At 40.3% G+C, this 13,713-nt stretch overlaps 1 protein-coding gene across 2 annotated transcripts in view; it reads left to right on the top strand.

The window, feature by feature from the left end:
- hsf2 (heat shock transcription factor 2) overlaps positions 1–12,705 on the top strand; it is a 34,059-nt gene extending 21,354 nt beyond the window's left edge. For both annotated transcript variants that reach the window (XM_042390288.1, XM_042390287.1), the window contains exons 9-12: positions 1,850–2,131; positions 5,730–5,832; positions 7,575–7,641; positions 9,904–12,705. In XM_042390288.1, the coding sequence (XP_042246222.1) occupies positions 1,850–2,131; positions 5,730–5,832; positions 7,575–7,641; positions 9,904–10,238 (787 nt within the window). In that variant the 3' untranslated portion in view covers positions 10,239–12,705. The remainder of the gene's footprint in view (positions 1–1,849; positions 2,132–5,729; positions 5,833–7,574; positions 7,642–9,903) is intronic.
- Positions 12,706–13,713: the final 1,008 nt, after the last annotated feature.

Here is a 13,713-nt window from a genome sequence, read left to right as displayed (position 1 = left end):
CACACAGGAATCAGAGATGTTTTAATTCAACCAGGTTTCAGTAGAACACATGAGGTTGCACTCACGGTATACTTTCTGAGTCTTCACCAATATCTCCAGCTCATCACTTTTGTTGGGCAGAGAGTTGACATTTCCCATGATGACCGATGGTGGAAAGGGCTTATATCTCCATTTCCTGGCCCTCACCTTTGCACCAGCACAGCAACCACGAAAACACCTCTTTATCTCCGCTATAATAGGGTGGTATCCTCCAGATTTGCTCAATTTCAATGAAAGAAGCTCTTCTCTTGAGTAAACTCTTCTCCCCACAGAAATATCCATCAGCAATTGACTAGAAATACAACAAGAATAAAGTAAAATTTAGTAAAAATTGAGAGCTACCAGACTTTGCTGCTGCTTGTTGAAGCGCATGTTCTAGAATTGTAGACAGAAATCCTTGACTTGTATTATCACGCAGTGTGTTTACATGCATTATTTACACATTTAATGTCTATTACACCAGAGACCTATAGGTCAGCATAATGCTTCAGGGTGGAGGGAGAGACAGAGTCTAGTCCATCTGCTTTGCTGGGGTTCTGTCTCTTAAAGAGCCTGTTGAAGTCACTCTCCGAGATGGAGAGAGGTGTTGAAGGGGGGGAAGAGGCCTCAGAGCCTGTATTCAGACCAAATCAGGTGTTGCAGAGCACTGCTGCTGGGTTGCATGGAAGTATGTGAGGGTGTGGGTATGTTTATTTGTGCTGTAGAACGTAATCGCTGTGAAACAATCAGAAAATAACATTTTATTGATCTGATTCACCAGCTTTCTCGCTATCTCCGCTCCCTCTCTTTATTCACTCTCTAGCTCACTTGACCACAGCTGCTCCCTCTCTCACTCACTGGTGCTCTCATCTCTCTCTCTCTCTTTTTCTCTTATCTTTTTTAAAATGAGTCAGAAAGTTGTCAGCAAAGCCTAACTTTACCTTTAACGTCATCAAATGAAGAGAAATGTCCTCCCCTCTTCCTAGTAACGTCTTTGTCCTTCCCCATGGCAAGGTTGTACAATTCTGATCAGTCTGATCGCCGGTATAACATCGGGGTGCGTTTCTCCAAAAGTTGTTCAACTTTCTTGCCGCAGGCCGCTGTGGCTCCTCTGCAGCCCCCACCCCTGCAGCCTAAACGCACTACCCCCATTCAAATGAATGGAAGGACTAGCATTTCCACCACAGAGCCTGATTTAGTGTGAATTTAGCTGGGGGCTAAATTCACACAAACTCAGTTTGTGTGAGTTCAACCCTAATAAATTGCAACCAGTGAAAATGTCTTCTAGATTTAGGTGTTAACCAATATAGGAACTCATACATGAAACAGTGATAGGTTCTATAAGGACACCTCAAAACAAATCTAGACTTACTTATTATTATAGACTATTATAGAGTCAAAATGGGGCTTAAAAGAAAGTTGAGAATCAAGCCAGAGACCCAGATATTTAAATTCCTCTACTTTCTTGAGTGGTGTGACAAATTATTTTTTAAATTCAAAGAATTAGGTCTAGTGCCAAAAACATACTGTAAGACATAAATGTGTGTCTACCTTTGAATAAGTTTGGAAAAAGACTTGAACATCTAGTTTTTCTTGTGCCGGTGCACAGAGAGGCCCCAAAACCTTCCCCCAAGTATGAGCTCTCTGGAAAAAGAAGAACGCCTGTAGGGAATAAAAGTTTTGCTTGATGCCTTGATTTAATAAATAAATAAAGTGTTTTAATTGCAAAAGCAGAATGAGGGGATTCCCTTTACTATAAACTTTGGTTAAGTGTGTATATCAGTCAGCAATATGTCTTTTGTTAATAACATGCTGTTTGAAACTCCCTCAGTGATGTAGAAATCGTGGAAGTAGAACTGGACAACTACACAGGGTTGCCAGGTGAGACAGAGGCGAGCACCACCTGCACAGACGACACCAAACTGACAGAGGCTGCTGTGTTGGCAGCAGTAGAGGAGCAGAGGAGCAGCACTTCGGACAGCAGTGAACCAAACAGCAGTGCCCTGCAGCTCAATAAACCGTCAGGCCTCAGTCTGGAAGACCCGGTCAAAATGATGGACTCCATACTGAATGAGAACGGAGCAATATCACAGAACATCAACCTGCTGGGAAAGTAAGTACATCAAGGTAGATCACAAGAAAAATGCAGTTTATGTTGGGGTCTATAAAGAATGGGCTGGTAGTGAACTACAGGAAATGGTCCTACCAGTGTTCTTGAAAATCCGTCATTTTCCATGTGTTTTATATAACATTGTTAACAGTTCATTGTACTATTGTTAAGACAAAGGGAAGAATTTTGATGCATTTTTCTGTATTGAGTTGAAAGTAAACATGGACCATTGACTTAATGTACTGTATACACACGCAAAGTACTGCTCTTCATTCTGCCTAAAAACTAGAAAGAATCCTACTTTGGATATTTGACCAACGTATATTTGATATGAGTTAGAGCTAGACCAATAAATTGGCTGATATTACCTTATTGCAGATATAGGTATCAGCATGAAACTGTGGCTGTGTCCCAAATCACTCCCTATTTACTATACAGTGCACTACATTTACCCTCTGCCATTTTACAGGGTGTCTGAATTCTGAGTGTGTAGATGCTCCACACTGTATAGATGTGATATGTACTGTTGTGCAACTCTTGACATTGATGACACACAATGATGTTGATTCTGAAATCTTGGTTTTCTGCTTCGGACTGGGTGATTAATCAGATTTTATTTTCATTTATGATTTTGGCTGCCAAGGATTTTGAAAACAAGATAATCGAGATAAAACGATTATTGTGCCGCATTCTGTTTGGAAATAATGTTCTGGTTTTGTCTTGTGTTATAAATCCAGTGCACAGTGTGTAGGAGTAGCGGGACAGCGCAGTGAGAGGCAGAGCAGAGGTCTTCCCCACAGCATGAATGTGTCTGAATTTAACGGTCAAATGTTCAGTGGTGAACTGACTTATTTAGTCATCTACAGGCTACTTTATTTTAGTTTCAGTTGGACTTAGGATGCTATTATTTTAGATACGTGGACGCTTCGCCCCGTATAACGATCTCTCCTTTCATCAAGCCAAGTGGCGCCGTGCATTCTCTGACTGCAGTCATTATTGTTCACATGCTTACTTGTAAAAAGCTGATTAGAAACCTGGTTATGCTTATACATGGCAGAGAAATCGGTGTTCTCCAGGGAATAAAATCTACCTTTGGAAACCAGGTTTTTCAATTACTGAAAGCAGGTTTCTTGTTTACATGACCGTTAAGAAATCAGCTTTCTGGAGAAAACCAGCTGTAACCTGGTTACTACTGGTTACATGCATCTTGACAATCACTAAATAATATTTTTATTTATTTATATATTGAATATATGTTTAGTAGTTTTCAGCAGGTTGTGGAAGTGCACTACAGCACAGTTGATCTTATTTTTATCTAAGATATTTTTATTTATTTTTATATTATTTATTTAAATATGTCTTTATATATTATACATTCATTTTATTTATTTATCTATTTTTTTTTATGTTTTTCAGTTGAATTATATTTAAGGTTCAAGGAAATCCACTGTTAAAAAGACACATTTTTTAAAAAGTTCAATAAATGTATGTTCTTTCCAAAATCAGTGAGTAATCATATAAAATAATTGTAATATCAGTATTGACCAAAATAATCATGATTTTTGCTATAATTGAGTGTCTTTATTACTGCTCCCTACTGAGTAAACTGTTGAGTGTCTGTGTATAGGGAGTAGTGAATGATTGATCCTGCGAGGGAAATTATTGTGTTATACCAGCATAGCCAACTATAGTCAAGAAAAACTGACAATAACATGTTACAACAAATGGCAAAAAATGAACAAATGACAATAAATTAAAAGGCAGAAATGCAGGTCTGCGTAGCAAGACACTCAAGTATTGAATAGTTACAGTATGTGCAATATATATATCAAAAACAGTAATAGTAGAGAAAAAGAGTAATAATAAGGTGCACAAGACAAAGTGGCAATGAATAATAGATATACTGTATACGATATAAGTCTGAAAAACAATATTTACAGGTGTAGTGCAGTGGTTGGTAATGCAACAGAGATGAGCTGTTCTGCAGTGTTATGGTGAAAAGTAAGAATGATGTCCTGTGTGGTTCTTTATGACAGCGGAGCTGAATGAGTCTGTTGGAAAATGAGCCCCTCTGTCTCTTTAGTGTGTCAAGGAGGGGGTGGGATGGATTGTTCATAATGGAGAGCAGTTTGTTCAGTGACTTCCTGTTCCTCACTGACTCAAATGTCTCTAGGTTTTGACAAATGATAGATCTGGCCTTGTGAATGAGTTTGTTGATCCTGCTGGCACCTCTGGCACTGATGCTACTCCCCCAGCAGACCACAGCACATTAGATGACACTCACAACCACAGACTGGTAGAAGATCTCCAGCATCTTGTTGCATACATTGTCTATACAATATCTGAGTTTCCTCAGAAAATAGAGTCTGCTCATCCCCCTCTTGTACACAGCGTCAGTCTTGGTCCTCCAGTCCAGTCCGTTGCTCAAGTGGGCACCCAGGTAGTTGTAGTGCTCCACTACTCCAACCGTCTCTCCCATGATGTTAATGAGCCTGGTCACAGTCCTCATCTTACTGTTCACTCAGTACCTGAGGTGTACTGAGTGAACAGAAATGGAGACAGGACAGTCCCCTGTGGTGCTCCTGTGTTAATGACCACATCAGACAGGGAGCTCCCCAGCTGCACAAACTGGGGCCTGTCTGACAGATAGTCAGCAATCCAGGAGACAGTAGGCGCAATGACACCCATCCTGAGCACCTTCTCACTTAGTAGAAGTGGTGGGATGGTATTACTGGCGCTGGGAAAAATTAAAAAACATGATTCTCACAGTGCCACCACTTCCATCCAGGTGAGAGTGAATGCGCTGCAGCAGGTAGATAACAGCATCATCCACACCATGAGGCTGGTACGCAAACTGAAGAGGGTCCAGAGCTGGTTTCACCTGGGGTTCAAGGTGGCCAGAACCAGTCTCTCAAGTGCCTTCATGACATGAATGAACAAGGGAGTGATTTCAGACACAGCCAATGTTTCCACTGCATAGTTTGTCCACAAGAGAGGACTGCCAAGTTTATTTTTACATTTCAAGATGCCCCACTCACTACATATCTTGGTCATACTTCTTTTAAGAACCACATTTAATCAATTCTGATCAAAACAATCAACATCTCACAAATGTATGTCAGTATCAGCCTCAAAAAGCCAGTATCAGTCAGGGTCTAATGACTCCATCTCAAGTTTGTCATCTACAAACAACTTGATTAAATACATCAGAAACTGAAATTCTTTTTAACTCTGAAACAAAAATAGAAGTGAGTGATAAAGCAAAACCTTAATAAAGCTGTGATACTGCCCTCATCCTCCCAAAAACCAGAATGAATATCGGGACTACCTACTGGGTCATGGACACATGAAAGCAATATTCTGACCTATGTGTTTTTTACTTAATTTATATATTATGGTTGTTTCCACAGTGGCTGTTTTTAAAGTGCCCTCCAATGGGCAGCCACAGTCCTGATACCACCCTGCAGTGTTACTCATTCTGGAGCAATGTGCTGTTGATACATTGATGTTGAAATACTACAAGTGCAGAATAATAATAATGATAATAATAAAAATAAGAGTTGCAAGATACTAATGGAGTGTGTGTGTGTATGTGTGTCAGGATGGAGCTGATGGACTATCTGGACAGTATTGATTGCAGTCTAGAGGACTTCCAGGCCATGCTTTATGGAAAACAGTTTGGCATGGATTTTGATGCCCTAGAGGTAAAATGACATCACTTACACACTAAAGCAAAACACATTCACCTGATCAATACATCCTCAGACTGAACACAACATATCTAATTGGTTCCCGTTCAGCTTTATGGATCAGCTGACAAACACACTGTTGAGAATGTGACATCATGCTCACAATTTCCATACCTATCAAGGTAATTTGGTTGTAGGAAGCAATGTGAAACATGAAGTTAACATAATTATGTGTCAGAATCACAGGGCAAAGAAGTTTTTCTAGAAGCATGACTGAGCACAGAGGCTCAGACAGCAGCATGTAGAGTCATCAGAGCAGAACACAGCAGACAGGTAGCATTTAGAGTGAGGGGCATGACTCAGCTGATGGTGGCTGTTGTTCCATCCGCACATGAAGATAAGTCAAAGGTAATGTGCTAACCATGCAATTCAATACAACAGCTCTGCCATAATTCCTACTTTTACGAAGCTTATATATTTTCACTTTTTGTTGATGTTGTCAGAAAGGTGATAATTCTACTTTGTTTGTTATTGAGGTCATACTCCAGTACACCACAGTCCATTTAAGCTATAATATGTAACTATTGTGCATTAAAATGTCTAAAAACAACTAGACCTATGTTATATATTTTGTTGAGTGGTGTACTTACATTATCCCAAATGTTTCCAACAATTTTCAAACTCAGAGAAATCTGTAATTTTAATCAAGGTAATGGTCCGTTTGATTTGGTCACCTGTCAATGGCGTCACACCCCTGTACCAAAGAGTATACGCACACAAGATGCATGTGTCGGCATTGTGTTTGTCCGCTACAATTGCGTCTACCAAAGATCATACACATACAAGATAAAACATCGGCATTGTGGCTGTTTGCCACAATGGCGTCCACCAAAGAATATATGCATACAAGATATGTCGGCTTTGTGGTTGTTCAACAGAAACTTTTATAACTGGACTTTTATGCAGTTTTAAGCCGCGTTTTTATGATAAACGCTTTAGATCTTGGTCGTTTTTGACTATCTTTTAACCAGATGAAGGATTTTAGTAATCAGATGTCTGGATCTTAAGTTATCAGAGAAACAAGCTAGGCAAACGTTAGCAGCAGCTCGGCTAGCAGCCCCTCCTGGAAGTCCGGTGCTCGCCAAACATCTTTGGATAAATATTGATTTTTCAGGTGAAACAGCTTTATTCAGTATTTTTACCGATTTTTATTCCTGTGTATGTTTGTTTTTGGTGAATAATTTGGCTCCCGGTAGAAACCTGCTGAACTTCTTGATCTTAAGTTATCAGAGAAACAATCTGAGCAAACGTTAGCAGCAGCTCAGCTAACAGCCCCTACCGGATGTCTGGTGCCAGCCGAGCAGCGTCATAGAAACACTGATTTTTTATTTTTTTTTTACGTTAAACTGCTTTATTCATTGTTTTTACCTGTTTTAATCACCGGGTCTGTTTGTTTTGGAGAGGAGGAGACCTCTGCGGCTCCCAGTAAAAACATCCGGAATGATGAACACTGGAGTAATCCTAACCCGAAGAAGCTACTTTACGATGTCATCACACTCTGTCTTTTGTTACTGTTTTGATTGAGAGACCCCTAGTGGCTAAAATGACATATTGTGCATTTAAGTTGAAAAGTTGTCCACCCCATTAACATACGTGGGGGTGACAAAATATCAGGAACACAATTTAATGCCATTTCTAGGCCATTTCTTTTTCTTGGGTTTGCTTTGTATTATCACTTCCTCTCCATGTGTTTTCAGGAGAGTGTGTCCTCCAAAGAGAATACAGCACAGCTAAACAGAGGCAGGACAGAGGAAGGCAACACAGGTAAGTGGAGCCACTTACACTCCAGCCTCAGCTGACCTGAAGAACTGAGCAAATGTGATTTTTGCCATCTACACTGACATATAGGACTGGGTATTGTATTTTTCAATACTGATACCTTGACTTCGATACCACTTCCTGAACGATACTTTTTTCTATACCAATTTTACAAAATCCATTGTAACAAAAAGAAAATTACATTACAGCACAAATCTTGGGTTTTATTTTTCAGCTCCATGGTATTTTTACACACTCAAAGCAGCTTCATAACATTAAAAAATATAAACCTAATTACCACAGTCACTTTCACACTGTTGGTGCCATCCAGGTAATCTTAGCACGACAATTAAACCCATAATGTCAGCTAATGAGGTCTGGATGTGGCACCCAGCATGTGCTGTGACTGTGATGACTGTAACACTCATCAATCAGCAAAACTCACTAGTTTTAACGTTGGTTAGTTTCAAAAAGAAAGCGTGTTGAGTGTCTCTGTACAGCTAATTAACATTAACATAAACAGTTTTATCTGTTGCTAATGACAGTTGTTTTGTGTAGTATAATGTCTGCTAATGCTAGCCGGGTTAACAGCTCAAAACGTAGCCAGTGGAGGCAGCAGCAGCATCTACAGCAGCTTCATTAGGAACAGGAGGTTGGACCAAAACATGTAACCTGCAGGTAAGACAAGACAAAGCTGTATTAAAATATCAAAGATGATGATATTGCTTATCGTTTGACGTCAAAACAGCAACTTGCGATGGATGCAAACATTGTGAAGCAGTCTTTATGTGACCATAACACTGAACATAACAACATAGTAGTCCCCAGCTAATGTTAGCCGAGCCTTACAAGCTGTTTTGATGTCAAACAGTCATCATCTTCGATATTTTAATACAGCTTTGTCTCGTATCTGTAGGTTATGTGTTTTGGTCCAACCTCCTGCCACTGATGGAGTCGCTGTAGACACTGCTGCTGTTTCTGCCGTTACTGTTTCAGTTGAGAAGCTACAGCCGGATGTTCTGGACAGCTCCGCTTCCGTTAGGTATCAGAATATGTTTCTGATATTTCTGATATTCCGAACGACAAGGCGTTTTTTGATAGTCGATAGTAAGCAGTCGATAGCAATTCGGTCAGTGTCATAACAGTATATAAGTTTGGTACCCATCCCTACTGACGTATAAAAGTTAATTCATTAATAGGAATGTAGACAGTGTTTCAATTAGCAGTTAAATTTTATGCAAATCCAAAATAACATCAATGTGATGGCATGCTGCAATGAGTGGCAGCAGTGCCCATTCGAGGAACTGCAGTTTTGGGCACTTCTGCATTGGCTTCATTTTTCAGCCCCTGAGGTTGCTGCTTGGCACACACTCATGACTGTATTTATCACTTTTCCTGCCCCCATATCCTGAATAATTCATGTTATTAATTGTTCCTCAAACCCAGCCACGCTTAATGGAGAAATAAAGAAAAAAATCACATTTAGAAGTGTAACAACATCTGTCTGCTGTTGTCAAGTCTGCAAATGTCATCCAGTCAGCACAGTGGAAATGTGACTAAACTGGGAGGATTGGAAAGAATCGCAAGCTGTTACAAATAATGTAGATATTAGTTGCATTTGCATTCATTCTTGTGATCACAAGTTTGCTACTTTACAACTATACCCTGGCTGGAAATCCTGCATGCTGTCTACACTCTGTGCTGTGCATTAGTGTACTACCATCCAACACTATATTACATTCTCACACTTGATCCTTTCAATCATCAAACAGATGGATGACAAATTAAGTAAGTAAGGAGCTGTTCCACCACAGAAAGGCTTCAGGGCTTTTTTGGTGTTTTGGGGATGGCTGTCTAAAGAAGCCTTCATACTGTGCGGCAATGATTATGTAAGTTTATTGCTCATCACACTGTTCAAGACGGCTCTGATACAATTTTGGATGCGGTCTGTGTCATACTATACAGTATCAGTTTGAGATGACTGTGAGATGAGTGTATGGTAAATTGTAAAACTACAAAGGAAACGGAAAAAAGTACAAGCAGAGACACGTCATCAGCTTGTCATCCATCTGCAATTCTGATGTTTTGAAAATGCAACAAAGTCATACAGTTCATTTTACCTCTATTGTTTTCGTTTGTGTGTGCCATGGATGTATTATGGAGCATGCATGTGTTTCCCCCTAAACTTTCTTTTATTCAAAAATGGCACAATTTGGTCTTCAATTTCTGACTTTGTCCAGGCTGATAGTTTCTTGCATTTGTGTTCAGATAAGCAGTTGATCCAATACACCACCTGCCCACTGCTGGCCTTCCTTGATGGCTGCACCCCTCCTCCAGAGCTGGACCTGGGCCCAGGCAGCAGCAGCACCGGTACCTCCAATACCCATTCCCAGTCCTCCTCCAGCTCTGGTGCCTCCGTGGAGGCCGAGCCACCTGCAGAGCTGCTGGACACTGGCCTGGAGTTGAAGCAGCCAGGCCACAGCTCTCTGATCCGCCTGGAGCCTCTGACAGAGGCCGAGGCCAGCGAGGAGACCCTCTTTTACCTGTGTGAACTGAGTCCTGGTGGCCCGGAGGCCGACTCCTCCCTGCTGGACAGAATGTGAGCAGCAGACTGTAATGCTGATCCCACTGATGTTGGCTCGCCACAGACTACACCCCTTCCCTCCTCCAGATAGTACTGACAGTTTAATATCCCCTCACCTCTCTGGCCTGAGGGGTGTGTTTGTTGAGTTGTCAGAACATCAGAAAGTACCAGACAGGCTGAAGAACAGCTGCAGTTCGTGCCTCATAAGACTTTTGTATTGAAGATGGCATTTGAGTTACAGAAATAAGACTTAACATGTGGTACTCTCATCATGTACCACTGTCATACAAATTGATGGCATTTCTTAGTAGCCTGACTTGTCTAGTGAAGACATGTAGTGATTCTGCCATTACCCTGTAAATAAAGAGGACCAAGGAAAAACAGGCAGGGGTTCAGAAAAGTACACAGATTTTCCTGCCATGTGTCTGAAGGTTTAACCTATTTGTTTTTGATGATAGGAGAACTTTTTTGATTTGAAACTGACATGAGAGGCACAAACTGTGGCTGGTGTAAGCACAGGACAGCAGGACCTAGATTCCCTCCACATAGCTTCATGTCTGAGTTGTCAGGTATAGAGACAGAAGTCTCTGCTCATCAGTAACTTCACCATCAGTAAAGCACTGCATCACATCAGTGAGGAGACATCGTCACCTGACTGCTATTAGCAGACTGAACCTTTTGTATATACTTCTGAAAATCTATTTATTGCCATTTTTGTTTCTTTTGCTACACATCTATCTTCTTCATAAAGTAACATTCCTTAAGATAGTGTTGTGCTCAGCCAGCTCATTTCTCTTTGAGTGCAGACTTTTGGAAGATAATTTAGCTACATTTATTTAATGAAGGCAACATTCTTGAGAGCTGGGACAAAAGGTGTTCTCAAGAAGGGACTGTACACTATCTGGGACTGTACATTATCTGTCTTGCAAACAAGACACAGATAATCAAGTCATTTCAGTTTCCACATCAGTGTGTGGTTAGTGAAGCCTGGTCTGGCAGGGCAGAGGATGAGACAGACATTTCAAAGCAAGGTGTACAATAGATGATAGACAGTCTGAATGTGTTAGCAGGTTTTTGGATACAGATGTGACATTGGTGAGTGATCTGATGGAGCTGGCTCTGTGAGTGATGAAACATGAAAATACAACTACAGTGGCAGTGTGAAGTGAGTATGTAAAGAATGTGATCCGTGTGTGTCCACTCTGTTGTGGCAGGCCTACATTAGTATTGCTCTGCATTCATCTAGCAATAGAATAATATACTGTAACTGAACGGTCAGAGCTTGAAAGTTCCTTCTTTACCTTGGAAACCACAAAAATTAGTTTTTAATCACATCTTGCAGTTGAAAGCTCTGGTCACATGACAACTGGGTTTTTTTTCCCAAAGTTCATATAATGACAACTCGGCTAACTTCTTCCCCTGTTAGTGGACATATCTTCACTTGTGTGTGTGTGTGTGTTGTGACACTTTGCATCAAAAGAATGGTGTGTGTGTGTGTCAATTTTTGTCATTAAACCCTGACTTGCTGAAAGTGTTCAGAAGGTGATACTGCCGTCCAACTGTGACTGTAACATGCAGAGAAGAGGGGGAACTTGGGTATCATCAGGCAACGTTCATCTTTTAGTTTGAGAGAGAAACCAAGAGTGAATGTTTTTCATGTGACTCATGCTGAAGCAAAATAAAAAATGAGGGAAACACAGGAAAAACACCCAAAAAGCTTCAGCCAGTGTCACTTTATCTTTTACGCAAGAGCACCAGAAATACATTCATCCTCTATAGTACATGAGGAGGATGTGACACATCATGGTGATTGTATAGAGGTTTAGGACCAGTGTTAACGATTAGTAATGTAACTGGACATGCATGACAGTATTGAAATGATGAAATGCTCCAACTTGGACACAAATAATTTATTTTGGTCAGTCTGATGTTGTGATCAACTTTGTTTTTTTCCATGTAGCAAAGTTATCCTCTATTCCCAGTGTGAATCACTGCTATCAACATACTTGAACAGTTACAAGGTCTACCGTCCCAGTTGTCAATAATGAGAAGCTAAAACATTCATCACGTTTTTAAATATACACTTCCTAATTTTGTCACAGTTGTTCCTTAAATCCTCAAATCTCACAGCCCCCTGTTAAATAAGTCAACACAGTTCACGGTTTGGAAACACCAGAGAACTGAAAAAAGAATCAAGTGTCAAATGTGTAAGCTGAATGCAGAGCCCTGATCTCACAGTGGAAAAGCTGTAAATTATTTCATTCAGTTTGTTGTTGTAGAGCTCGTGGTATTGAGTTGCCTCACTATGTTCATGTTGTGATAAATGGAAACTCCTCTCCTGTGTCTGTTCTAGAAGTGCCTGCATCCTCTCTCCTTTTCTTCTGGTAAAGCCAGAGAATGACTTCCCTGTGACCTGTCCCCATCCCAAAACTGTCATTGTTGCAAGCCTTGCAGTTACAATAAAGCATAACTAGTGTTCATTTGAAGCTTTGTTGCTTCTTAACATACCCAGGAGACTGAAACAGGAGATCAAGCCTGAAACTTGTCTGTTCACTAATAGGAAATATTCTTTATTTCCCATGAAAAGACCCAAACCAACAATGACATGACCCTAACAAGCATTGTGTATGTATCCAAAGCCTGATATATCTTATTCCTCTGTGTCATAGATCCCCTTATTTGTCTAAAAAATATTAAAAACATGTCACACATGTCAAATGAACACACACACTGTAGTTTATCTGTACATTTTTACTGCTTTCATTTTTCATGCATTCCTGTTTAATATAAGTTACATATGTAATCCAGATCCTCTGAGTGGTAAGACTATCTCTCCAGCGTTGTACATATGGAATATGTAGGGTGGAGAGATACTAGTCTCAACACCATTGAACACATCTGCTGCAGCCTTCATGAAATATGAGGCCTAATCAATGACAGATTTAAACATGTGGACAGAATCCCCAGGACACACTGCAAGATCCACTACTACAACTAAAACTACTTTCCTGAAGAAATAAGATTTTTTATGCACACAAAATTCATACTGGTTAAAGGACGGGTTCACAACTTTTCAAGTCTGTCTTAAAACAACAGTCAGGTGCCCAAATGAACATTGAATCAGGTTTTTGTTGCCATAATCATTCATCCTGTTTATACTGACCATTAGAAGATCCCTTCATAATACACTTACAATGTAAGTGGTGGGGGACAAAATCCAGTCGTCCTCCTGTGCAAAAAAAGTATTTAATAGTTTATCTGAAACCGTCCAAATGAGTCAAATCAAGTAGATATCTTTCATTGTTAGTCTTTTTAGTGCCAAAGTCCCTTGTTTTGTTACTCTACTTCCACCGCAGCTCAACAGGGAAACACTGTCCGAGGAAACACAAAGAAGGAATTTGAAGCCAAAAAGACTGTAAATGTGGCAGATAAATGTGGCACTTGACATGACTAACTTAGACTGCTGAAGCGTCATATAAACTTCACATCAACAA

Source organism: Thunnus maccoyii, chromosome 17 (assembly GCF_910596095.1).
Source record: "Thunnus maccoyii chromosome 17, fThuMac1.1, whole genome shotgun sequence".
NCBI lineage: Eukaryota > Metazoa > Chordata > Actinopteri > Scombriformes > Scombridae > Thunnus > Thunnus maccoyii.
Note: the sequence above shows the minus strand (reverse complement) of the source record. Positions and strands in the feature narration are given on the sequence as shown.